General features: G+C 37.7%; 1 protein-coding gene across 3 annotated transcripts in view; it reads left to right on the top strand.

Annotated features, from left to right (window-relative positions):
• LOC122559558 (PHD finger protein 21A-like) overlaps positions 1–24,617 on the top strand; it is a 58,028-nt gene that overhangs the window by 5,866 nt on the left and 27,545 nt on the right. Inside the window, exon 5 of one of the 3 annotated variants that reach the window (XM_043709224.1) lies at positions 22,091–22,130. The exons of 1 other annotated variant lie outside the window; for it this stretch is intronic. In XM_043709224.1, the coding sequence (XP_043565159.1) occupies positions 22,091–22,130 (40 nt within the window). Of the gene's footprint in view, positions 1–19,537; positions 19,858–22,090; positions 22,131–24,617 lie in introns of those variants that run through there. One more of the 3 variants, XM_043709225.1, reaches the window with a different exon arrangement.

The raw sequence follows: 24,617 nt of genomic DNA, 5'->3' as shown, positions 1-24,617 counted from the left end.
TAGAATCCCTACAGTGTGGAAACAGTCCCTTGGGCACAAAAGGTCCACACCGACCCTCCGAAGAGGAACGCACCCAGACCCATTCCCTTACTCTAGATTTACCCCTGACTAATGCACCTAACACAATGGGCAATTTAGCATGGCCATTCACCTGACCTGCACATCTTTGGATTGTGGGAAGAAACCAGAGCATCCGGAGGAAACCCATGCAGACATGGGGAGAATGTGCCATCTCCACATGGACAGTCGCCTAGGCTGGAATTGAACCTGGGTCCCTGGCACGGTGAGGCAGCAGTGCTAACCACTGAGCCACCCTGCCACCCTATGCATGATAATCAACTTTGAAACCATCCTTACCTGACGCCGACAAGGGGTTGTGGATTGTAGTTTGAATTGTAATTCTGAATTATCTGATTATTTATTTTTTAAGCTTGGAGGCATTGAGGGCAGTTTTGATATGGTTAAAGCCATCTGCTTGTAACCAGCTAACTGCAAAGATCAGCAATTGAACAAGCTATATGGTTTTTGTGCTTGTCTCAGGAAAGGATATAATGCTAGCAAATAGAGTAGTCCAATAATGATCACTATTACAGTCTAGAACGTTTTTCAAGATTTTACATACAAAGTCTTCAACTTGGTTTTTGCGTAACTTTTGAATCTTTGTTACTGTTACTTTGATATTTTGTTATTTGTTAATTCTGAAAAAGGTGCTCAAAAAAAAGCAAAAATCTGTTTAAAAAATTTCTCCGTACCTTTGGAAATGTTCTGATCAGGATGATGTTTTCTGAGTCTCCTTAGCCATTTCTGATTAAGGTGCTTATTTTTTTTGTGAAGTTGTAATTATACTTTTGTATGTTATATAGATCTGCTGAAGCAGCATAGTTCTGGCTGTAACCTTTGACAACAGCAATGTGGAAACATGTAAAGCAAACCTGTATTGTAGTTGGAAAAAACATCATGAACTGCAAAGGGGTACTGTCTAAACAGTGGGCAATTATATTAAAATCGATTTAATTAATAATATAGTTATGGAAATACATTTGTTTTATGTGATTGATTAGAGAAAATCAATTTATATTACTCATTGTTTCTCAATTAGTGGAAGACTGATCTAATTTAGCCATTTAATATGGCTAGTTTAGTTTATTTTGTACCAGTTTAGGTGAAATAAGTGGAAGTGGGAAAATGGCCAAGTTTCCACAATGTGAAATGTTTTACATTTCTGACCAATATATTTAAAGTAATGTAGAATTTGATTTAATTTTGCTTCTAGATTTTAAATAAGCATTTTGGATAAAATTGCTATCTATTAACATGCATTCTTAAACTCCATGTGTATCTAGTGTGAGTTGGTTCAGAATGCTGCTTTGAATTCATCACACCTAAGCTAAAGATGACCATTATTCATAATGTGCTTTACAATCAAATTTCTTAGTCTGTCCTTTGCAATTGCCACTTTAGTTGAGTTAAAATGCTTGTCAGTACTTTTATGAATGCATTTATTCCGTATAATTGTTTTCAGAATATGTTTTCAGAATAGGGTTAAATTTGTTTTTTGTGTGCAAAACATCATTTTAAAAATCCCATCTTTAAGAGTTTATAACAGCAGTTCCTATTTTAACGTTGGCTTTTGGCATTTGCACATGTTAAGTTGGCATAATGATGAAAATTAAGTTCAAAATCTATTGTTGACTTCAGCTTTACCAGGAAAAATGTGAGTAATAGGGCAAATGTTCATACTGAAGCTGTAGACCGCTCTACCCCTCCCCCATCTAAAGTCCCCTCCTGGTTGGTACCACGTCATAGAAAAAGCCATTTCCATTTGCAAAATGCAAGTTGATTTTGTAAAAAATTGTGGCCAAAGTATATCTGAACTATCATAGTTTCATCTTGTTAAAATAGAGTGAGAGTACAAGGCTAATATTTATTATCCTTGAAAATGTGTGGGAACTGCTGTGCTCTATGATGAAGACTTTTCTCAAAATGCTAGCTGGGGAAAAGCATTCCAGGATTTTGACTTCAATGGAGGAACACAATATTCACAAGTCAGGTTGGTGCATGAGATGGAGAGGAATTTGAAGTTGGTTCTGTTCCCAAGTGCCTACTACCATTCTAGGTGATGTATCTTGCTGATTTGGATAGTGCGAAGTTGGGGTGTTAATGTATCCTAGATGACTGATTTTGAAACTTACTTGATTGAAGGGCCTGTTTAAGGATTGGGAAGAAGGTGTCAATGAATACTAAGCAATCAAAATTATAATACCAGATTGTACTGGTAATGTGAGAGGTAATATGAAATGTGTTTGGATAAGGTTTTCAAGAAAACAAATCTTTGTAGGTGTTGATGCATTGTTGGGTCCACTGGCTTCTCACCTGTAGTATCTCTCACCTCTTGTGTTTAGTGATAATATTTGTGAACTATTCTCCATTCACATATGTAACATGCATTTTTTCCTCTGTCTTTGACAAAATGGCTCCCTCAAAACGGCTCCCTTAACTTGTGTTAAGTTTTGAAAATCTTTGTTAAAATATTCCCCTGTTTTAACACAGCTGAGATCACCTTGTCCCTAACTCTTCCCATTGATCTGTGTCATATCCAGATTTCCTCTGTGTGCATTTCCCTCCGAGGTGAAGCAGGCAGCACCAGTTTTGTACAAGCAGTGATTGCAAGCTGCTTATTCACCTCTTCTTGATCATGGTACAATAGACACTCTCGCACATTTGGGGGAGGGTGGATCAAGGATTCCTCCACACTGAACTCCATGATATTTAATGACATCTGGCTAAACATGGGCAAGTAATGTACTTCTTATTGTTTGATGAATAGAAGTCCTCCATGTTGAACATGACTTGGAAGAAGCAGTGAAGATATCAAATGCATAGAATTTACTCTGTATAGGAGATTTCAATGCCCATCAAAAAAAAGTGGCTTGGCAGCAGCACTGCTAACTGAGCTAGCTGAATTCTGAAGAATGTAACAGCCAACCTAGACTTGCAGCAGATGGTGAGAGCAACAGTACAAATGGGGGAGAAAAGCAACTCCCATATTTGCTGATATACCTACTGAAACATTTCTCACTGCTTGCATTGGTTCGAGTGAGCACTGGATAGTCTGTGAAGAGGTGATCTTTGTCTTCACACTGAGGGCATTTCATCATGCTGTGAACCATTGCAACAATGCTAAATCAGATTTTAGACTATTATTAAACTGATGGACCTTGGTTTAATGAGGAGTGTTGAAGACCATGTAAGAGCATAGGTTAGGCACACCTAAAAAGAGAGTGCCAACCTTTTGAAGGTACAGCATATGAATGTTAAAAACACAATAAGCATGCTTAGGACAGTTAAGTTGTCCTTTAACCAGCTGATTAGATTCAGACTCTGAAGTCTGCCATGTTTCAATCATGAATAGTTCTTGTCAATGGAGCAACCAGCGGAAGGAAGAGGCGTAATGAATATTCCCATCCTCAAAGATAGAATTCAGCCAGTGAATGTAAAAGGCAAAGTTGAAGAGTCTGCAAACATCTTTTAAAAGAAAGTACCAAATAATCCAGCTGCTGCGCCTCCTGAGGCTTCCAGCATAACAGCCTGTACTCTGTAAATTTTGTTCTCTCTCCTTGATATTGAGAAATGGTTGGACAAGTTGTTATAGCAAAAGCTAAAGATCCTGACAACACCCTGGCTGCAGTGCTGAAGTCTTGCACTTATGGACTGTTGTTCCAGTATAGCTGCAACACTGGCATTTGCCCAACAAAGTGAAAAATTGCCCAGATCCATTCTGACCATGCAAGGCAAAACAAATCTCATCCTGCCAATTACAGCCATAGAGCCTAATCTTTGGAAGTGTTGTCGAAAGTGCTATCATGAATAACGAGTGATGAATAATCTGCACAACATTATACAGTGAGGTTGTGCCAGGACAACAACAACTCCAACCTCATTGTAGCTTTAGTTCAAACGTTATAAAGGTTTGAAGTGAAATGGGAATGATTACCTGGGCATCAATGACTGCTGGTACAATTGAAGTTAGTGGGAATGGAGGTTAACTTTCCAGTGGTTGATCCCATTATTCATGCTTGATTGTGTTTGTTGTGATTTCATGAATTGTTACAGAAGTTCAAACTGTTGTCAACTGGTTTATAACTGACCATCTTTCCACCATAAAATCAGAAGGGGCAATATTTGTTGCTAGTGACATTGAGAAGTAGTGAATAGTATTGAACAAATAAGGAAGTCAGTGCCTGCATGCTTCAAAGTATGGGCAACATTCAGACATGGGCTGATTAATGGTAGCTAATAGTGCCAGGCATTGACTCAGTTACAAATGTTCATTGTTAGGCTACTTTAAAGAGTAATTGAGAGTTGCTGTATTGGTGTGGGACAGGAGCCCTTTACAAATTACATAGTTGGGATGGCAACTCTGAATTGGTTCAATCCAATGACATGGTCAATTAAATTATTAAGTTTGAATCTATATTGAGGTTAAAATTTTGTTTGTTCAGAAGTTGAAAATGTCAACCATATGATTGTCCTAGGAGCGCAACTGCTAATTCGATTGAAAATACATGACTTATTCTACCAGGTGGGCACTTGTATCATTTTGGTTGACATGGTGCTTTTATTTGTTATCTTGCCATGCCTTAAATTGCTTGTATTTTTCATGTGAAGTAGAAAAATATGCAACATAACTGAGTTTTCAAACATTGGGTGTCATCAGTGCAGCCTTCTTTGCACGCTCGTATTTTGGCTTTGAGAAGATAGTTATCCACTATGTCTCAATTCAGCATTCTCTTGGACCACATGATACATAGCCAGATGTGAAGAATAGAATTGCAAATTAATTCTTACTACTTTATTCTAGTCTCACTTCACAAATTGTTATCACCAGGACCATCTTTTCAATTTTTCTTTATATTGCAATAGTTTGGTAAAGCAGATAATTAATTTGAGAAAATAATCTTGGTTCTCAGAGATTAAGAAACAATTTAAAGATGAATTCAATATTCACAGAATTGCAGAAATGTTAGTGTGGAAAGAGGCCATTGTCTGTACCAGCTCTCTATACTTTACATAGTGCCATTCCCCTGCCTCCTTACTAGACATTTGAAACTGTATTATTAAATAAAATACTCTTAGTTCCCTTGGGACGGGCTGTTGTTCTGGGAGTGCGCTGACTATCTTTCAGTTCCTTTTTGAAAGTGGTCATTCTTTACGCGTGAACAAAAAGAGTGAGTACCTAATAGGGTATTTTATCTTTATCTTTGTCAACTTGTGTTCACTTGATGATTGATTTTTAAGTGAGGCGTGAGTCAACATTTTGATTTCACAGGTTGAGGTACAGAAATTAACTCAGTGGTGTGTTTGTGGCTTGTCAGAACTGTGCTCTCTTTACTAAATTCCACACCTAATAGGAACAGTATCACTGCACAACTGTCTGATAGGAAATTCCAGGATATTGGCCCAGTGACACTAACGGAATGCCAAGAGGAGACCAAGTTAATACAGTGTTGGAATTATATATAAAGGGTGTTCAGATGACATTGGTCTTCTGATATTTAGTATTGGAGGACAACTCCAGGAAGGAGTTGCTGCAGAAGTAATCTTTGAATCTTTGAGTTATTTGTGGGCTTGACACAAAGAGAGAGAATTCCAGGTAAATACTTTGCACTTAGTCTAAATAATCAAAGAACTAGGAATTGAGGAGGGACCTCACAAATAGATGGTTGAGAAAGCAAGAACTCTCAACTTTTAATGGAACTAATGTCCGTAATTTTCAAGGGATCTAACACAGTGAATTCACAAACTGCATAGACATGTACTATTTTCCACCTGAGAATAGTTAGTTTGTGAGAAGCCTTTTTTTAAACATCTTTTATGCCTCAAAGATTGATATGCATATAGAGAATCAGTGATGGAACAATTTTAAACATTACTATCATAACCTTTGACAGGGTTTAAAAAAATGTTTGAAAGTCTATTTCTTTAATTGACCAGGTGCTTTTACAAATAGCTTTCACCTCCAAAGTGAATAATAAAACATAAATATAGAATCTAGAATAGATACAAGTAAAAAGAAAATGTAATTTAGTATTGTATTAAAGAGATAATATAAAGCACAGGTGAAGTCGAAGTAAAAAGAAAAATCTTAAAGGAGAAGGCATGACAGAGTAAGCAGACATTATAAACTTGAAAATATACTCTTCAATTAAAATTCAAGTATAAGTTACATCAATAAAGCTGCTTTTACTGGTTGAGTAACTTTACAGTAAATGTTCAATTCACAGAAGTGTAAATGCTTAATCCAAAACCAACTATTGTAAAACAGATGTCATTTTCCACTTTCCTTGGTGAGCTAGCCATCTAAGAGCTTGAAAGAACTGAACAAGTTACAAAAGGTGAGTTTAGAATGACTAGAATACAAGGAGATGTATAAATAAATGCTTAGAGATAAAATAGCAATTCTACAGTTTGTCTTGAACTTGAATCTGAGAGAGTTCAACTATAACTGATTCTGAAGCCCATTCTCTATTAACCCACTTATGGGAAATTGAACTGCCACAAATGGTAAAGTAGACAAACATAAAACAAATCACTGAAATTGTGGTGATAAAGAATGTCAGAGCATCCTATTTAGGTTATACTCCCAAACATGAGCAAATTTCCATTGGGTGTCAAAGTGTGAATGAATGCATGGATGGGGTGATGGTGGCAGGGATGCAGAATGCATGAATGACAGAAACTGAAGACCATTTTTTAAAATTGAAAGTCTTTTATTTACTTAAGTGCTTTGCACACCAGTGTGTAAATCAGAACAAGAGTTGGAACTGGAGGGCCGACCCAATTTCTGAAATTAGTATCAATATCAAATATTCTCAGATCTGATGTACAGCAGAATACAGTGGAGTAAAAAGAAAACTGTGAACCCGTTCACAAACATACCATTGCTCAAAATAAGAAAGGCAGTGTTTTCATTTTAAATACAAGGAATCACTGTAGCCTTTTCAACAAAGCAACCAATTTTATGTAAAAGCAATACACACTGTAGGATAAAACATTTTACTAAACCCAGAGGTATTTTAAGCTTGAAAATATGCAACAGTATTTAACTTCATAATATTAAAAATCAAACCGATGAATTCCTGTTGCAGGTCTGATAGGAGAAGCTATTCAAAAAACTAAATTATAAAATAGCTTAGGAAATTAATGGTAAATTAGTTGATCGTTACGTCATAGAATAAAAGGTTACACTTGAACATAATCAGGATTCATTGTCAAAATTGTCAAAGCAGTTGTGTGTTCCTGAGGTAAGATGCTAAGAATAATGTGCAAAGATGAGAAAATAAATGATACTGCAGAGCTCTGAAAACTGGTTCTCCTGAACGCTGTGTAATAAAATGTGTTGCTATGATACAAGCTGCTAAAGAAGTTCATTAAAGGCCGTTAAACAAAGCTGCCAGACTTGATTCCTTTTAAAGACTGCTTATTTGATTTCAGACTGTGTATTCATAATTAAAATCCACTGTGTAAGTGATTTGGAGTTCTCACTAACTCCACTGTACGCATACAGCTGAGGCAAAAGAAACTCCAAGTAATTGTCTCATTCCAAAGCAAGTTCTGTAGTTCAGCAAAGACAGAAGTTTCACACCATTTTTGTAAGAATTGTGGATAATGCAGGTGGATAATGCAGGTATGTTATTAAGTGCTACCTAACATGCTTTCTGTTACTCTCTTAAAGATGATAAGGGTGGCATGGTGGCTCATGGTTAACACTGCGGCCTCACAGCACCAGGGACCTGGGTTTGATTGAGGCCTCAGGCAACTGTGTGGCATTTCCATATTCTTCCCCATGTCTGCATGGATTTCCTTCCACAGTCCAAAGATGTGTAGGTTTGGTGCATTGTCCATGGGAAGTACATTCCGACAGGATAGGTAGGGGTGGGGAGCTGTGGGTGGGATGCTTCTCAGAGGATCACTGTGGACTCGATGGGCTGAATGCCCTGTTTCCACACTAGGAATTTTATGATAATAGCTGGTGTTTGGCTAAAAATACGCAGACACATTTGACTAAGCAATTATTCTTGGTTTGCAGTCATCAGTACGGTAATCATAAAGGTAAACATGGTTGACCTTCCCTAACCTTTGTGATGGAGTGTTTGAAACCTGAAGGTGGGACTGATCATTTTTATCCTTGGTTTCCTACCACAGAGGATGGTGGAGTTTGCAAAACGAACCTGGCATCTTGCTGGTTAGTATGTTTCAGTGGTTGGACAGGTAAATATTCAGTAAACTACTGATTATTGCAATGAATTCTCAATCCAACAATGTTATAATGACATTCATTATAAATACATAACTGTTTCTGAACTTCACTAAAGACAATTTCCAAATTTTTTTCCAAGCATTTTTAATTCAAGTCTGAATAGAAGCAAGTGCAGATGTTAACACATCCTGAAACGACACCCACTTTAAGGAAAGCAGAATAGTTTTTGCAATTTGTGAGTATTCAGAGAAAATTATAAACTCTGATCTGAATTTAGTGACTGAATTAAAAAAAAATTTGGAATGTGGAGTTGTCTCCCACAGACTATTTTTGAAAGTGCTCATATTTGACAAGGAATTGGATAGTTGCTTATAATGGATAAATATGAATAGGTCAGATGGAATTAGTCATGGTGTAAGATTAGACTTTTATGGCTACACTGAAGAAACATATTAGTGGATCCATAGTGATCAAATTATTTGTTTTTTGTGTTGTACCATTCTGAGAGTAGGCTTTATTGCATGAGTTCCATACTATTTCAGGTGACTTGCTCCCAGGTTATGTCAATACTGCTTCTGATTCACTATTTGTGGTGCATAAAAACTTGCTTACTTTTCTTAAATTCACTCCTCTTAAGTGAGAAAATGGTTGATTCCTCATTGCTGCTTGATGCCTGATACATTAATTAAGAAATCCGGGGTGCGATCTTTCAATCTACCGGGTTTCAGGCAGCTATATCTCCCTTCTGATTAACTAACTGGAATATTGTGAGTTTGTTTACATATGGTTATAACAAAGGAAAGAACATGCAAACTTCATGCTGAATTTAGTCAAGGCAGCTGAATAAGGTTGGAGGCATTTGTTGAATATATAGTTAATTTATAATTCTGCTTTTGTCTTAGCAATGGAACTTTTCGTAATGTCAGTGTTATTTTGCTTTTACACTCAAAGTCCTTGAGGGCGGCCTCAGGCGACTGACAGCGTGGAGTTTGCACATTCTCCCCGTATCTGCGTAGGTTTACTCTGGGTGCTCCGGTTTCCTCCCACAGTCCAAAAATGTGCAGGTTAGGTGAATTGGCCATACTAAATTGCCCGTAGTGTTAGGTGAATAGGTAAATGTAGGGGAATGGGTGGGTTGCACTTTGGCGGGTCGGTGTGGACTTGTTGGGCTGAAGGGGCTGTTTCCACACTGTAAGTAATCTAATCTAAGATCTACAACCTTAAATTAAAGCAGGAAGCATTTTAGCCAGTTTCCTCCCACAGTCCAAAGATGTGCAGGTCAGGTGAATTGGCCAAGTTAAATTGCCCATAGTGTTAGGTGAAGGGGTAAATATAGGGAAACGGGTCTAGATGGGTTGCGCTTCGGCGGGTCGGTGTGGACTTGTTGGGCCAATGGGCCTGTTTCCACACTGTCAGTAATCTAATCTAAAAAAAAGGGTGAGAATGTACAATGAGAGTCAGAGTCATCGAAATAGACCCTTTGGCCCAACTTGTCCACGCTGACTAGACAGCCCACTCTGACCTAGTCCCATTTATCAGCATTTGGTCCATAACCATCTAAACCCTTCCTATTCATATATCCATCCAGATGGCTTTTAAATGCTATAATTATATCCACCTCCACCACTTTCTCTGGCAGCTTGTTTCATACACTCACCACCCTCTGCGTGAAAATGTTACCTCTCTGGTCTTTTTTAAATCTTTCCCCTCTCATCTTAAACCTATGCCCTCTAGTTTTGGACTCCCCTACCCTAGGAAAAAGATATTGGCTAGTCACCCTATCCATACCCCTCATGATTTTATAACTCACTGTAAGGTCACCCCTCAGCCTCTGGTGCACTAGGGAAATATGTATCAGCCTAATGAGCGCCTCCCAATAAATCAAACCCTCCACTTCCAGTAGTATCCTTGTGAATCTTTGCTGCATCCTCTCAAGCCTTAAACATGTCCTGTACAGCCACATCATGTTGACCCAAGTCCTTAATGCACTGACAATAAAGGAAAGCGTGCCACAAGCCGCTTTCACCGCCCTAGATTAGAGTAGTGTTGGAACAGACTCTGATTTCCAGCATCTGCAGTCCTCACTTTTGCCTAGCTTTCATCACCCTGTCTGCCTGTGACTCCACTTTCAAGGAACTATACACCTGTACCCTTAGGCCTGTTTGTTCGGCAACACTCCCCAGGGACGTACAGTTAACTGCCCTGGTTTGCCTTGCCAAAATGCAACACCTTACATTTAACTAAATTAATTTGATCCAGTGACCCGTATGATCAAGGTCCTGTTGTACTCTGAGATAATCTTCACTGTCCACTAATCTGCTATATTGGTGTCATCTGCAAACTTACTCACCATACATTCCATGTTCAAATCCAAATCACTTACATAAATAATGAAAAGCAATGGACCCAGCACCAATCCTATCTTCAAGCCGTTTTTATATCCAATTAGGCTAGCTTCCCTGGATCCCATGTAATCTAACCTTGCCAGACAGTCTAGCATGCGGAATCTTGTCGATCGCTTTGCTGAAGTCCATATGTATACAATTCTGATCGCTATTCCTTCATTAATCTTCTTTGTCACTTATTTTAAAAAAAACTCTATCAAGTTAGTGAGACATGGTTTCCCATGTTGAAAGCCATATTGATTATCCTTAATCAATCCTTGCCTTTCCAAATGCGTGTAAGTCCTGTCCCTCTGAATCCCCTCCAACAACTGACTCACTGGTCTATAGCTCCCTGGCTTTTTGTTATTGGTTTTCTTAAACAATGGCACCACATTAGCCAACCACCAATCTTCCAGCACCTCCACTGTGGCTGTCAATGATACCAATATCTCAGCAACAGAAATTTTTTCCTAATTTCCCACAAAGTTCTGGGACACACCTGATCAGCTTCTGGGGATCTATCTACCTTTTATGCACTTTAAGACTTGCAGCACCTCATCTTCTGTAGTATGAACTTTTTTTTTCAAAACATCAATTTTTTTTCCCCCAAGTTCATTTGCTTTCATGTCCTTCATCAAATACTGATGCAAAATTTTCAATTGGTATCTCTGCCATTCTTTTCTTTCAAAAGATGCTCAGTCAATTACCGTATGGACTCGTGTAAAAGTCAAATTTTTTAGCCTATTTTTAAAGCTTCAATTCATAAGAGAACATAGAACATTACAGTGCAGCGCAGGCCCTTTGGTCCTCAATATTGCACTGTCCTGTGGAACCAATCTGAAGCCTATCTATCCTACCCTATTCCATTTTCATCCAAACGTTTATCCAAAACGATTTAAATGCCCTTAACTTTGGCGAGTCTACTACTGTTACAGGCAGTGCGTTCCATGCCCCTCTCTGAGTAAAGAAACTAGCTGTGACATCTGTCCTATATCTATCACCCCTCAATTTAAAGCTATATCTCCTTGTGCTAGCGATCATCATCCAAGGAAAAACGCTCTCCCTGTCCACCCTAAATCTCTGATTATCTTATGTCTCAATAAAGTCACCTCTGAAACTTCTCTAATAAAAACAGCCTCAATTCCCTCAGCCTTTCCTCATAAGACTTTCCCTCCATACCAGGCAAATCTCCAAAGCCTCCACATCCTTCCTACAGCGCAGTGACCAGAACTGTATGCACTACCCCAAGTGAAGCTGCACCAAAGTTTTGTACGGCTGCAGCATGACCCCGTGGCTCTGAAACATAATCCCTCTACCAATAAAAACTAACACACAGTATGCCTTTCTAACAACCTTATCAACCTGGGTGGCAACCTTGAGGAATCTATGGACATGGACACCGAGATTGCTCTGCTCATCTACACTGCCAAGAATCTTACCATTAGCCCAGTACTCTTTATTCCTGTTGCTCCTTCCAAAATGAATCACCTTACACTTTTCTGCATTAAACCAAATCAGATCTGAACTCCAGGATGAACATTTCCCTTCAACCGCCACCCTCTGTTTTTTCTTCAGCTAGCCAATTTTTGATCCGTACCGTTAAGTCATTTATAGGGTCAACTAATACACGGAATTAGTTTTGAAGGGCTGAACTTCATGCTGCAGTTCGAAATAGCGTATTATTAGCAGAAGTTGATTTGATTGTTCAACTAATCCTGGGTAAAGAAGAAAATCACAATGAATTATTGTAAAGATGGTTACCAGATAAAAGCTAGAGAAACAAAAATGAATTACAGTAAGTTTTTATTTATACAGCCGGATACGAAAATTTAACGTCAAAGAATCATTGAAATCCTGCAGAATTACACTGTTCAACATCGTCATGGCCTGGTATAATGGCACACGCAAAATGAAACATTTATTAAATTCTGAATGTGCAAGTATCTCGAGTTTTTCTGCCAAATTCTTCCGTTTCCCTCCCATTTACTCTCGTATGTTATGAACCTCAGCAATATGAACAAATTTGTCAAAAATTAAAGATTTAGCTAATATATCTCACCTTTTATTCAGATATAATGGCACAATTAAAATGATTACTTTTCTAACAATATTAACGTTTGGATATGTAGTGAACAAATTGCAATAAGTACCGATAGTCTTAGTCTTAGTCTTAGTCTTAGTCTTAGTCTTAGTCCTGGTATGAATGAATGAATTAAAACGTGCTGTAATAAACCAAGGGGAGTAAGTAGAGTAATGAATGAATAGAGATACAATATAGTAAACAAAGAGCGATGAGTAGAGTTACCAGTACGAATGAATGCGATTTTGTTTAAGTGGGTTAATGGGAACATGCAGTTTCCTTTGTAAGATGTTTATAATGCGAGATAGTAGAGTCGATGTTTACATGAGGTATATGGAAAATACAAGATTGTTTGGCCAAAAATAAGGGGTCGACGTTTACACGAGTATATGTGGTAAAACGTTTTAAGTTTGAGAACGATCAATTTTAGTTTGAATTTTTGTTTGCTTGAGTCAGAACACTTAATTTATTTAGAAAATTAAAAACCCATCTGGTTCACTAATGTCGCTTAGGGAAGGAAAATGCTGTCCTTACCTGGTCTGGCCTACATGTGACTCCAGACCTGCGGCAATGTGGTTGACTCTTAACTGCACTTGGGGCAATTAGGGAGGGGCAGTAAGTGCTGCTTAGCCAGCGACAGCCTCATCCTGTGAGTGAATAAAGAAAATTGAATAACTGAGCCTGCGGAAGAGATGGAATGGTCAACTCACTCACTTATGTCCCTATATATGGGTAAATGAGAGAGTAAATTGAAGTCTAATTTGATAAATAAGAGGGATTTATTTCTTTAAAAGGGGTGTATTTTGAGTAGTGCCAATTAAAGTGAGGTAATCAGACTCAAATCACTAGGTTTCTTTATTCAACAAAGTTTCTCACTGCTATGCTGCTGTGATATAAGAGTTTGTATCAAACAGATACCGGTTAACTTTATTCTGTTAAGATGTTTTAACTGTTCAGCTAACTAATAAAATTAAACAAATTGTGAAGTTAACTGTAAAACTGTTGTTAATCCATATTACAGTAGAATGGTTCTTACTATAAAATGAAAGCTTGACTGCCTTTTTAGAAAGCTGGTGTGAAATTTACGGCTGACAAAAACATTCCTGAAATTTATTAATTGCATAGTGCAGTGTGACCACTCCACAGTGAGATTGCTGGTCTTGTACTTCTCCCTGCGCAACAGAGCCACAGGAAGTCAAGTGATGAGATCAATGTCAGTGCTGCCTGTCCAGTCCAACACTGGCACCTCCACATCATTGATGTACTTTGTAGAGCCTGTGGAATAAAGACAGTGCAGCCAGAGTGAACTATTACTCCGTTACTGTAACAGTGAAAACAAAGCGCACTACATGTAAATGTTTTACCAGGAAATGCCAGTAGATGTCAATGTTTGTACATAGGTTTACATTGAAGAAATCAAACGTGATTGCTTTAATATGTTTTTCTTATATGAAATAAATGTAACCATTGGTCTTAAAAAAAAACTTTACACTATTGACCTCTAGTATCAGATGTTACATGAAGAAATGACTTTGAGAGATTATTTTCAGGTCTGTAGTTAAATCGCAGTTAACTAGAAAGTAAGGTCAATTTTTGATACTTATCAACATTAGAGATAAGTTAGTTTGTTTACTTGTTCTCCCTAGGATGTGAGAAATTTAGTTTCATAGTGCTCTTTATTTAAACATAAAATTATTAAATGAATCTTTTTCTGAAACATTTGTAGATTGAGATGCTATTGCATTTTGGTTATCTTTTTACATGGCCATGATATGCAACCAGCATTTTTAAATAATACTGGTGATTGCTAAAAACATACAGTTCTGTCTTTACTGATTAAAAGAGAGCAGAGATGTTCGATGTGTTAGTGCTACGAATAGTTGAGCATGTTAAGATGCTGGATGTAAATTAAATTAGCAATGCATGATTAAAATACTAGTTTTAAATAGTCACTATTTCTGAGTAGATGGAGGAAACCTGTGTTGTCTGGACTTGCCTCTTTTTGAGTGCCATTGATATGTCAGCCAATTGAAAATGTTCAATTCAATTTCCACCAAATTCATTTTTGCTTTCCTTTATTAGAAAAAAAATGCATGCTTTTCAAATAGGTGATTTAGCAAGTGTTTCAGTGCCTAAATTGTTGCCCAATAGGTTAACCTATTTTTATTTTCTTGTAAATATGCAAATACTTTTCTGACATCTGGCATCTTTTATGTGTCAAAATGTGTTTTGAAGTTCTGTACATGACTACCAAGGTGTCAGGTCAGTAACTAAAAGGTTGATATCGGTTTAAATATCCATAATCAGAAGTTCCAACTGCTCACATTTCTAGAAAAAAAGTACATGCATGTGTATGCACTTATAAGTAGTAACTGTAGTGCAGACTGCCTCACTGAATAAGATAGCAAGTAGCTGAGCCAAGTGCACCATGCTGTTTTAGAATATCTGAACTGAACTAAACTAGCGTTAAAATGGGACACTGTAATTTGACTTGTTACTCCTTGGGGCTAGTGAGGAGAAATCAGATCATTAACTGAATACTGTATCATATCTTGAAATATAGTTACAGTTGAAACTTTTGGATTAGACATGATTGCATGTTATTTTAGAATTAAAGTTTTATTAATGGCAGGCTTGTTATATCTGCACAGCAGCAGCATGACCATAATACTAAGACGACCATAAATGGCATACCCCTGTTATTACATGCATGTTTACTCATACCACTGGTAGGCAGTAGCAGCAGCATGTACCATCTACAAGCTGTACTAAAGCACCTAGCCAACTACGTAACTTATAAGCCTCCTTCAACAGCACCCATATAAGAACAAGCGCAGCAGATTACTTGGATCATCAACAGTTGAAAGTTCCTCACCTAGCCACATAATCTGTACTAAAGGACAGTGGATGATCTCCTTTTTCTAGGAGCTAGACCAATTCAGATTCCCCACCTAGGTGTGGACTTCTCCCTTTGTGCTCTTTTCTATAATAGTGTGACTGCTTTGGGAATAATTTCCTTCTTGCCCAGCCTTTTGATGCGATTTATATTTTAGTAGGATGACCCTCCCTATTGCTGATTTTTTTTTCACTGTAAGTAATGGGAAGACAGAAACCATTATCCTCAATTTTCATTCCAAACTCTGATCCTTAGCAACTAACTCTATTCCTCTCTGAACATGCACTAAGTGTCTGAGACAAAATCAGATTATTGTTCATCTTGATATTATATTTAACTCATAGCTAAGCTCTGACAACATGTCCGCATTGTCAGCAAGGCTGGTACTAGTGTCTATTTTCATTTCTGTAATTTGGCTCCTGCCTCATTTGATGTGCTTTTGAAATCCTTATTTATGGTTTGTTGCCTCCAACATTCTCATACACTTCTGAATTGCTTCCCACATTGTATCCTATAAACTTGAGGTACTCTTAAAACTCTGCTGCCAGTTTACTTGCTTACATCAAGTATCATTCATCTGTTACCTCTGTGCTTTCTGATCCATATTGGCTGCTTGTTGAGCAGGGTCTGGAATCTAAAATTTGCATTTGTATTTTCAAATTTCTTAGTGATCTTTATCTTTCCTATCTCTGAAATCTCTTCTAGTCCCCATAACACAGTGAGAAATGTGTGTTCATGTTTTTGGTCTCTTGAGCCTCTTTGATTTTACTTATTTCATCCATTGATGTCTAGATTTCAGCAGTTGAGGCCGAAGACTTTGGAATTCTGGCAATCGATATATTCAATTTCCTACTTTTCCTTCTTCCTAAGAATACTCATTAAAACCTACCTCTTTGACCAAACTTTTCAAAATTGATCGTTGTGGTTGCCAGGTTTCACCAATGCAAGTTATTCTTTGATATTAGGAAATAGTTTAATACTGTATATTAAAGGCTGTGGGATCTGATGACATTCGAGAGGTAATACTGAAGTCTGTGCTCTAAAGTTAGCTGTGCCTCCAGCCAAACTGTCCTGGTACAGTTATAACACTGGCATTTACTCAACAGTGTGGAAGATTACTCAAGTATGCCTTGTTCACAAAAAGCTGGAGAAATCCAATCCAGCTAATTATCAGACATCAGTGATTAATGTGTTTTCATTCATGCTATCAAGAGGTGTGTTCTCAACCTTAACCTGTTTGCTGATCTTCATTCAAAACAAGACTCCGTAACAGCCTTGGTCTAAATCTGAGGCAAACAGCTGAGTTCCAGAGATGAAGTGAGGATGACCCACTTATCATTCAGGTGGCATTTCACTGACTAGCATTAAAGAACTTTTGACAAAATTGTAGTCAGTGGGTATCAGGATGAGGAAGTGAAACTCTTCTCTGATTTGAGTCAGACTCCGTGCAAAGAAAGATGATTGTTGGAGGCCAACCTTCAGTTCCATGCCATTGCAGCAGGAGTCCATCAGGGTAGTGTCACAGTTCAACATCTGCAATTACTTCATCAATGAACTTCACTCCATCTTAAGACTAGAAGTGCCCATGTTTGCCTTTGAGTGCACAACATTGAATACCATTCACTACTCCTTATGTTGAAGTCCATGCCCTCCACAAACAACATTTGGGCTGGAACTGATAAATTTCAAGTAATGTAGTACTACACAAGTGCCAGGCAGTGACCAACTTGAATAAGAGAGAATATAACCGTCTCCCTTAATCATCTATCAAACTTCTTTGGCTCGCCACATCTCTGACTAGTACTCTGAGTTGAAATTATTTATGCCACACCAGTCTTTGCACAACACATTCAATGTTCTGATCTTTCTTACTGTGACAATTTTCTCGTGGCTTACATTAGAATTATCTCTGTGGCTCTTTTATAATTTAGCTTCTGGATACATTTTACGATAAAGTTCTGCTTCCACCAAAAATGTTGGAGCATAAAACTTTTTGTCAATATGCAAAAGTAACTAAACGCTCAATGCTTTTGTGTAGAATTTGTTTTACTTACACAGTGAAAAATATAAAGAAATAAACTGCTGACCCATGATTATTTTTATTTGAGGTTTCCTTAAATTGTGTGCCAATTTGTTTGTTGGAAGCCTGATTTTAAAGTTTGCATGTTTATAATACTGCAAAAACACATTCAGTTACTCTTCTAATCACATCAAAAACAGAAAATTTGTTGCTTATTGTTTTCAGAGACATTATTGCAGGTCATCTACCAATTTGCAATTTGTGAGTGCATATTTCCAATTTATAATTAGTCTGTTGATTATAATATCAAAGATGAATATACCATTTGAAAGATTATAACTATTGGACAAGGAATTAGGATTGGGAATGAAATCGTTGTTATCTGCTTTAAATTGATTGTCTTCAACTTTTTTGGTTGATTATGATTTAGTGCTAATAATTACCATGGAACTCCAGAAACTTCAGCCTCTTGATAATTATGCCCCTGACATTAATAGCCACTTTGGGAGTCCACAAATGGGCTGTTAAATATGCAAATTTGGAAATTGTGGTCGTGATCCTTGACTTTTCTCGAGCGTGCACTGTTGAAGCACCCCATAATCTGATGGGAACTTCCCTTTCATGGAATTAGTCTTGCTGTAAAGCACTTGAAAAAGCTGTTGTTTAATGAAGCATGAGTAACTTTTTTTTAAACTGAGTACTAATTTATAATTACTGCTGAAAACATCTTAGTCCCAGAACAAGTAATTTTATATTTCTGAATGTCAAGTTATTCCATTAGAATAGGTTTTCATATTTTCTGTAAGAAATAAGATCGCTAGATCTTTTGTGGGACACTTTCTTCTCTGCTGCTGACCACAAATTTTAGTAAGGGGTGAAATTACATATTGTGTTACTTTAATAACTTGAGGTTGGGTGAAAATTAAATCTCAGAATTGTTATGGTGTAGAAAGAGATCATTTAACCCATAAAGTCTACATCATCTCTCCAAATGACTATTATGATTATGTCATTCTTCTGCTTTTTCCCTGTAATCCTATAGATTGCTTATTTCCATAGAAACATTTAATGTTGTCTTGAATTCCTAGAGTGAACCTTCCTCCACTACACTTTGAGACAGTTTAATGTTGTTACTGTTTTATCTTGTATCACATTTGTTTCTTTGCAAATTGCTTTCAATATGTGCCTCCTTGTTCTGTCTCCTTTTTTGTATAGCAGCAGTTTCTCCTTACCTATTCTGTTCAGACTCATGATTTTGAAATCTCCTTTCAAATCTCAAAGCTTTCTTCCATCCAAGGAAAACAGCCCCAACTTCTCCAATCTATCCCTCAAGCAACAACAATAATAAAGTGGCAAATGTTGTTAAACCCAGAAAAGTGAGAGGTAATATACTTGAGGAAGACTAACATGGCAAATGATTATGCTGTGAATGGTCGGACACTGGAATGTGCTGAAGATCAGATGGATCATAATGTGTATAGACACAGATCCATGAAGATAGCTTTGGCATGTAAAAGTGAATTGTGAAGTTCTCATTGCATAGCTACATTCAGAAGCAAACATTGGAAGTCAACACAGGCATTAGTCAAATTCTCTCATGTAAAATGTACAAAAACCTAGTTTGTAATGGGGATGAGGATAATGCTATCATGGTGTACTGACAGCATTTCTAATCACAATATTGCATGACTGCTTTGGTTGTGCAATGTAAAATTGGATAAGGTCACATACCTCAGAACTCCTTATGTGGGCATGGCAGTGACCTTCATGGGCAGCTTTCATCATACTTTTGAGAGAGCATAACATGCGCTTCATTGATATGATATGGGGAACTCAGGAATTCCTTCAATAAAATAGTATTTTCATTTTGACATTGCCTGCATATTACCTGCTACAGAGCTCACTTGGAGAACACCATCGTTGGCGTCATTCCGAGGTCTATTCTGAGGATGGCATGAGGCTGAGGATCAAGATCCTTCTGAAATAACATGTCCAAGAAAACAAGATAAAACACTACATCACTTAATCCAAGAGGCTAAAGAGAATGTAATTAAAATCTGGTACCAGGATGCACGGGCTAGTTTTGGACTTTGTTCAAATGGTTCAAATTCAATTGCTAATTTGGCAAGCAGCTCTGCTTAGTGCAAATTACATGTGGACCTTCTAATTTTGCAATCCTTGACCTTTTGTGTTGCTGAATAAATTTCTCATTTTTAAGTGATTGTATACCTGGTATCTTTGGGTGATCCTACTTCTCAGGATCAACATCTAATATATTTTATATTACTGTTAAAGAAAAAGTAGCAGTTCGTGCACTGAAGGCATCTATCAGGATATCATATCCAACTGTTGTATAGTGAAGTTTCTCATCATAGCAAACAGGTTTAGAGGAATCCAGAAGAATATCTTTTTGACCCTTTTGTCATTAGCAGTCCTTCAACATTTCAGGATGTAGGTAGATTGCCAAAATTTCCTGAAATGTTCGAGTAAATCCAGGAATAGCATTGAACCTGCAAGAGGCAGACCCTGATTGTATGAATTCTGTGTTGAATGGGAATGTGCTCCCTTGAAAAGCTGATATATAGAATAAACCTCTCCATACTAAGATATGTGAAGCTACACTGGTTCCAGTCTCTCTCACAAGGTGGTATCCATAACGCAAGAGGCCATAAGAAGGAGAAATGGAAGTAGGCTATCATGGAATCTGATTCAGCAGCAAATAGAACAGTGGCCTTTATTTTCAAAACCGATGGAGTCAACAGGGATAGTCATTCCATGAGATTGTGGTTAAATCTGAGAATCTTCAACTCCTCCTTCCTGCCTTTTCCCTTTTAACCTTTTGATTCCCTTATTGATTAAAAATCTGTCTGTCTTAGTTTGGAATATACTTACTGACTGAGTCTCAACAGTCCTTTGTGGTTTAAACAAAAAGTTCCACCGATTTACTTACCCTCAGACGAAATTCCTTCTTATTGCTGTCTTAAATGGGCAGCTCCTTATTCTGAGATTGTGCCCTCTGGTCCTAGACTCTCCTCACAAAGGGGAACAACTATTTTACATGGACTGTGTCTACCCTTAGGATCTTGTATGTTTCGATAAGGTCATCTCTAATTCTTCTAGATCCTAATAAGTAAGGACCGAACGTACTGAACCTTTCCTCGTAAGACTTCCCTCAATACTTGATATGAGCCTAATGAACCTTCTCTAGATTGACTTTAATGTCATTCTGCCTTCGTTTCGATAAGGGACCTGAAACTCTCTTCAGTTTTCCAGCTGTCAGCTGACTAGTGCCTTCTATAGGTTTAGCAAACTATCCCTGTTGACTCCATCGGTTTTGAAAATAAAGGCCACTGTTCTATTTGCTGCTGAATTTGGGTGGTAGTTTTCTGTGATTTGTGGATGAGGACTTCCAAATCCCTATGTTTGATAGCTTTTTATTTAAATAATAATTAGCTCCTCTCTTCTTCCTGCATAACCTTTCATTTTCCATCATTATATTCTGTATGCCAAGTTTTTGCCCAGTCATTTCGCCTGTTTATATCCCTTTGCAGACTGTGCCATCCTCACCACTTGCCCTCCCATCTATTTTTGTCTTCCTCAAATTTGGCTAGAGTACATTCAATTGACTCTTCCAAGTCATTTGCTATTATGAATAATTGTGGCTCCAGAACTGATCCCTGTTGCACTTCACTAGTTACCATTTGCCATCTTGAAAATGTTCCCCTTATGTCAAGTCTCTGGCACCTAATCAAGCACTTTCTGAAAATCCAAATATGTTGCATCAACTAATTGCCCTTTATTCTGCTTATCTTCTCAAACAATTCTAGTAATTTGTTGGCATTCATAAAGCCATGCTGAATCTGCTGGATTAAGTGTATTTCTAAATGCTCTGCTATTATGTACTTTATAATCGACTCTGAAATGTCAGGAACACATGTTAAGCCAACTAATCTGTAGTTACCTTTTCTTGTCTCTTTCTATTTTTAAATAACGGTCCTACATTAGCACTTTTCCAATTGTTTGAGTCTTTTCTGGAATTTTAAGATTCCTGGAAGATTACTACTAGTGCATCTACTACGTCTCTAGCTACTTCTTTAATAACTTATGATGCATCCCATCAGGTCCAGGAAACCTTTTGGTCTTTAACCCTATCAAATTCCCTAGCACTTTTTCCCTAATGACAGCTATTGTAATTACTTCTTCCCCTCTTTTTGCCTCTTGGGATTAATAGCATTCCACTATTTAGCAATAGTGTCTTCCACTGTGAAGTCGGACGGAAAGTATTTATCCAACTCCTGCCATTTCTTGGTTCTCCATTTTTATTTCCCCAGCTTAATTCTCTAAAAGACCTATGATCTCTTTGAGTTCTCTCTTCCCTTTTATATCAGCCCTTTTTAGTTCCAAAGAAGTTACATTGGACTTAACATTAACACTATTCCTCGCTCCACAGATTCTTCTATCAATGGCAAGATGCATCATCACTGCCCCTGGTAACAATATTTTGTGTTTATTGTACATCTCTGATAATCTCTTGATTTTTCATTGTCGTGCCCCAGCAAGGCTGCTGAAACATGTTATTGTTTGTTTGAAAATGTGGAGTGATGGTTGTATGTTGCATAAGATTTGTACATATTTTCATGAAGTGGAGCTGAAGACTATTTAAATGGAGAAAGACAGCAGAAAACTGCAGGATTCCTAGTGCATAACTCATAAAAAAAGTTAACACCTAAGTTCAGTAGGTAACAGGGAAGATGAATGGAATGCTTTTTTTCCTTCAAAAGGAATGGAATGGAATGTATAAATTATGAAGTCTTGCTTTAACAATGCAAGGCACTAATAGGACCACATCTGGATTGCTGTAAACAGTTTTGGTCCCCTTGTCTCAGAGAAGATACACTGGCATCAGAGACAGTCTAGAGAAGATTCACAAGGTTGATTGAGTCATGAATCTGTGGAATTGTTTACCACCGAGTGCTGTCGAGGTTGGGTCATTAGATATATTCAAGACTGTGGTAGACACATCTTCTAATGAGTAAGGATATCGAGGATCATGGTGGTAGGGGTGGAGGAACAAAGCAGCAAAGTGAAGTTAAGCAGCAAATCAATTCTCTGAATCTCATTAAATGGCTGTGCAGATCCAATGAGCTAATTGGCTTATTTCTGCTTCTGTGACTTATAGTATTTTTACTTGGGTGTGCTGGACATGGCTGTATAAATATGCTGGAGCCAACATGGAACTTGGTGGACACTTCCATCCTTTGATTCAATTACTGAGCCCATCTGGCAAGTCTAACTGATGTCCCTGTGCTTACCTGCAGTTTTGATCGACATTAATGGCTGAGCACAGGACTTGACGTTTGTCAGGGGCTGAGCAAATGTCTGGTTTTTAGCAGTGCCACAGACCTAGGGACGTTTTTTATTTAGCTGTGCAGACATTTATTGATGTGCCCATCAGATTATGCTCCCAAATTGGATCCACAGGTGAATATCTTTGAGTTGGTGGTGAGTGCAAGTCATTGTCTTGCTGATACATACTCTGAGGGCTCAATACCATTCTTGTCAGGCATAGAGGTGGAGCTGAAGATCTCCAGTGCTGATTTCTTTGTGGAGGTTCCCTGAGAGCTGCTAGTACCTGAATGACTAGAAGGAAAATTATTTGTTGAAAATGCAGTGGCGGCAGTAGGAGAGCAGCACAATATAATGAAATTTATGTACAGGTGCACAGTCCTTGATCCAAAATGTTTGGGACCAGCTGGTTTTTGGAATTTTTCAAATTTCAGAATAAGTGACAGTTTGGTGAAATTTTTAAAAAATCTTACCGTAGGAGGGGACTCGCTGAGTAAAACAGGCCCTGAAACAGAATTGAAGCCTGCCAGTGCTGGGCCATGTGCCCCACCCTACGTCGCATCTGAGTGACATGCATGGAGTGGGTGTCAACTTGAGTTAACTGTTTGCACGTCAAACAACCTTGTTAATGAGAAAAAAACTTTACAAAAAAAACCTTCAGACTTTGGAGCATTTCGGATTTTGGATAAAGGGTTGTCTACCTGTAGTTGGTTGCTCCGTACAGTCTTACCCCTCACCACATGTGAGCAGTTTTGATCTTCTCTGACCAATCTATAACATCATCCAAATCTTGCACTGGACTTGGACTTGGTGCTTTTCCTTATAATGAGACAGATGGAGGCTTGAGTATTATAAAAACAGCTTTCATGTCTCATTTTTTTAGCCATAAAACAAGTTACTGTTTTAAACCAAGGAAACAGCGACAGAAGAAAAATCCAAGTTACTGAAGCATGTTGAGTTGTAACTATGATGTTACCTTACTAGAAGAAGAATTCTAGATGGAATGGCACTGCCTGTGTGTGTGCAGGGCAGTTTTGTCTAGTGACAGTTTTTTTTTGATAAGTACGCATGAAGTGCTACCACACAGCTGAGCAACTTTCCCAAAATCACTGTGACTTTGTTTGTTTTTCCTTTTTAAACATGAACCACCATTGCCAATAAAACACTGTAGCCAATTAAATATTTACATGCAAAACCTGTTAATGGCAATGCAAATCATCAAAATTGAGGGGGAAGGACTAAATCAAAATGGTGTTGGGGGGTAATAAGGCATTCTACACAGACAATCCTTTAATTTTTTTCAGTTGGGGCCAGTTGTGGAGGGTTACACGTCGTTAAGACTATCGGATTGATTGCTGGGAAAATGATCATAGTTTGTGTATGGTCAATACTCAAAGCTTTTTTTTTCTTCTTTTGTGATCAAAACAGTGAAGGGGAGGGTAGGGACTAAATCAAAATAGAGTTGGAGGGAACATTCCTGTTTATTTTATTTTTTTTTCTTTTTTTAAAATTCCATTTATTTATTTATTTATTTATTTATTTATTTATTTATTTATTTATTTATTTTATTTCTTCCTCCTTTCCTTTCCTTTCCTTTCCTTTCCTTTCCTTTCCTTTCCTTTCCTTTCCTT

Source organism: Chiloscyllium plagiosum, chromosome 19, assembly GCF_004010195.1.
Source record: "Chiloscyllium plagiosum isolate BGI_BamShark_2017 chromosome 19, ASM401019v2, whole genome shotgun sequence".
In the NCBI taxonomy this organism is placed as follows: domain Eukaryota; kingdom Metazoa; phylum Chordata; class Chondrichthyes; order Orectolobiformes; family Hemiscylliidae; genus Chiloscyllium; species Chiloscyllium plagiosum.
This window is presented reverse-complemented; position numbering and strand designations above follow the sequence as displayed.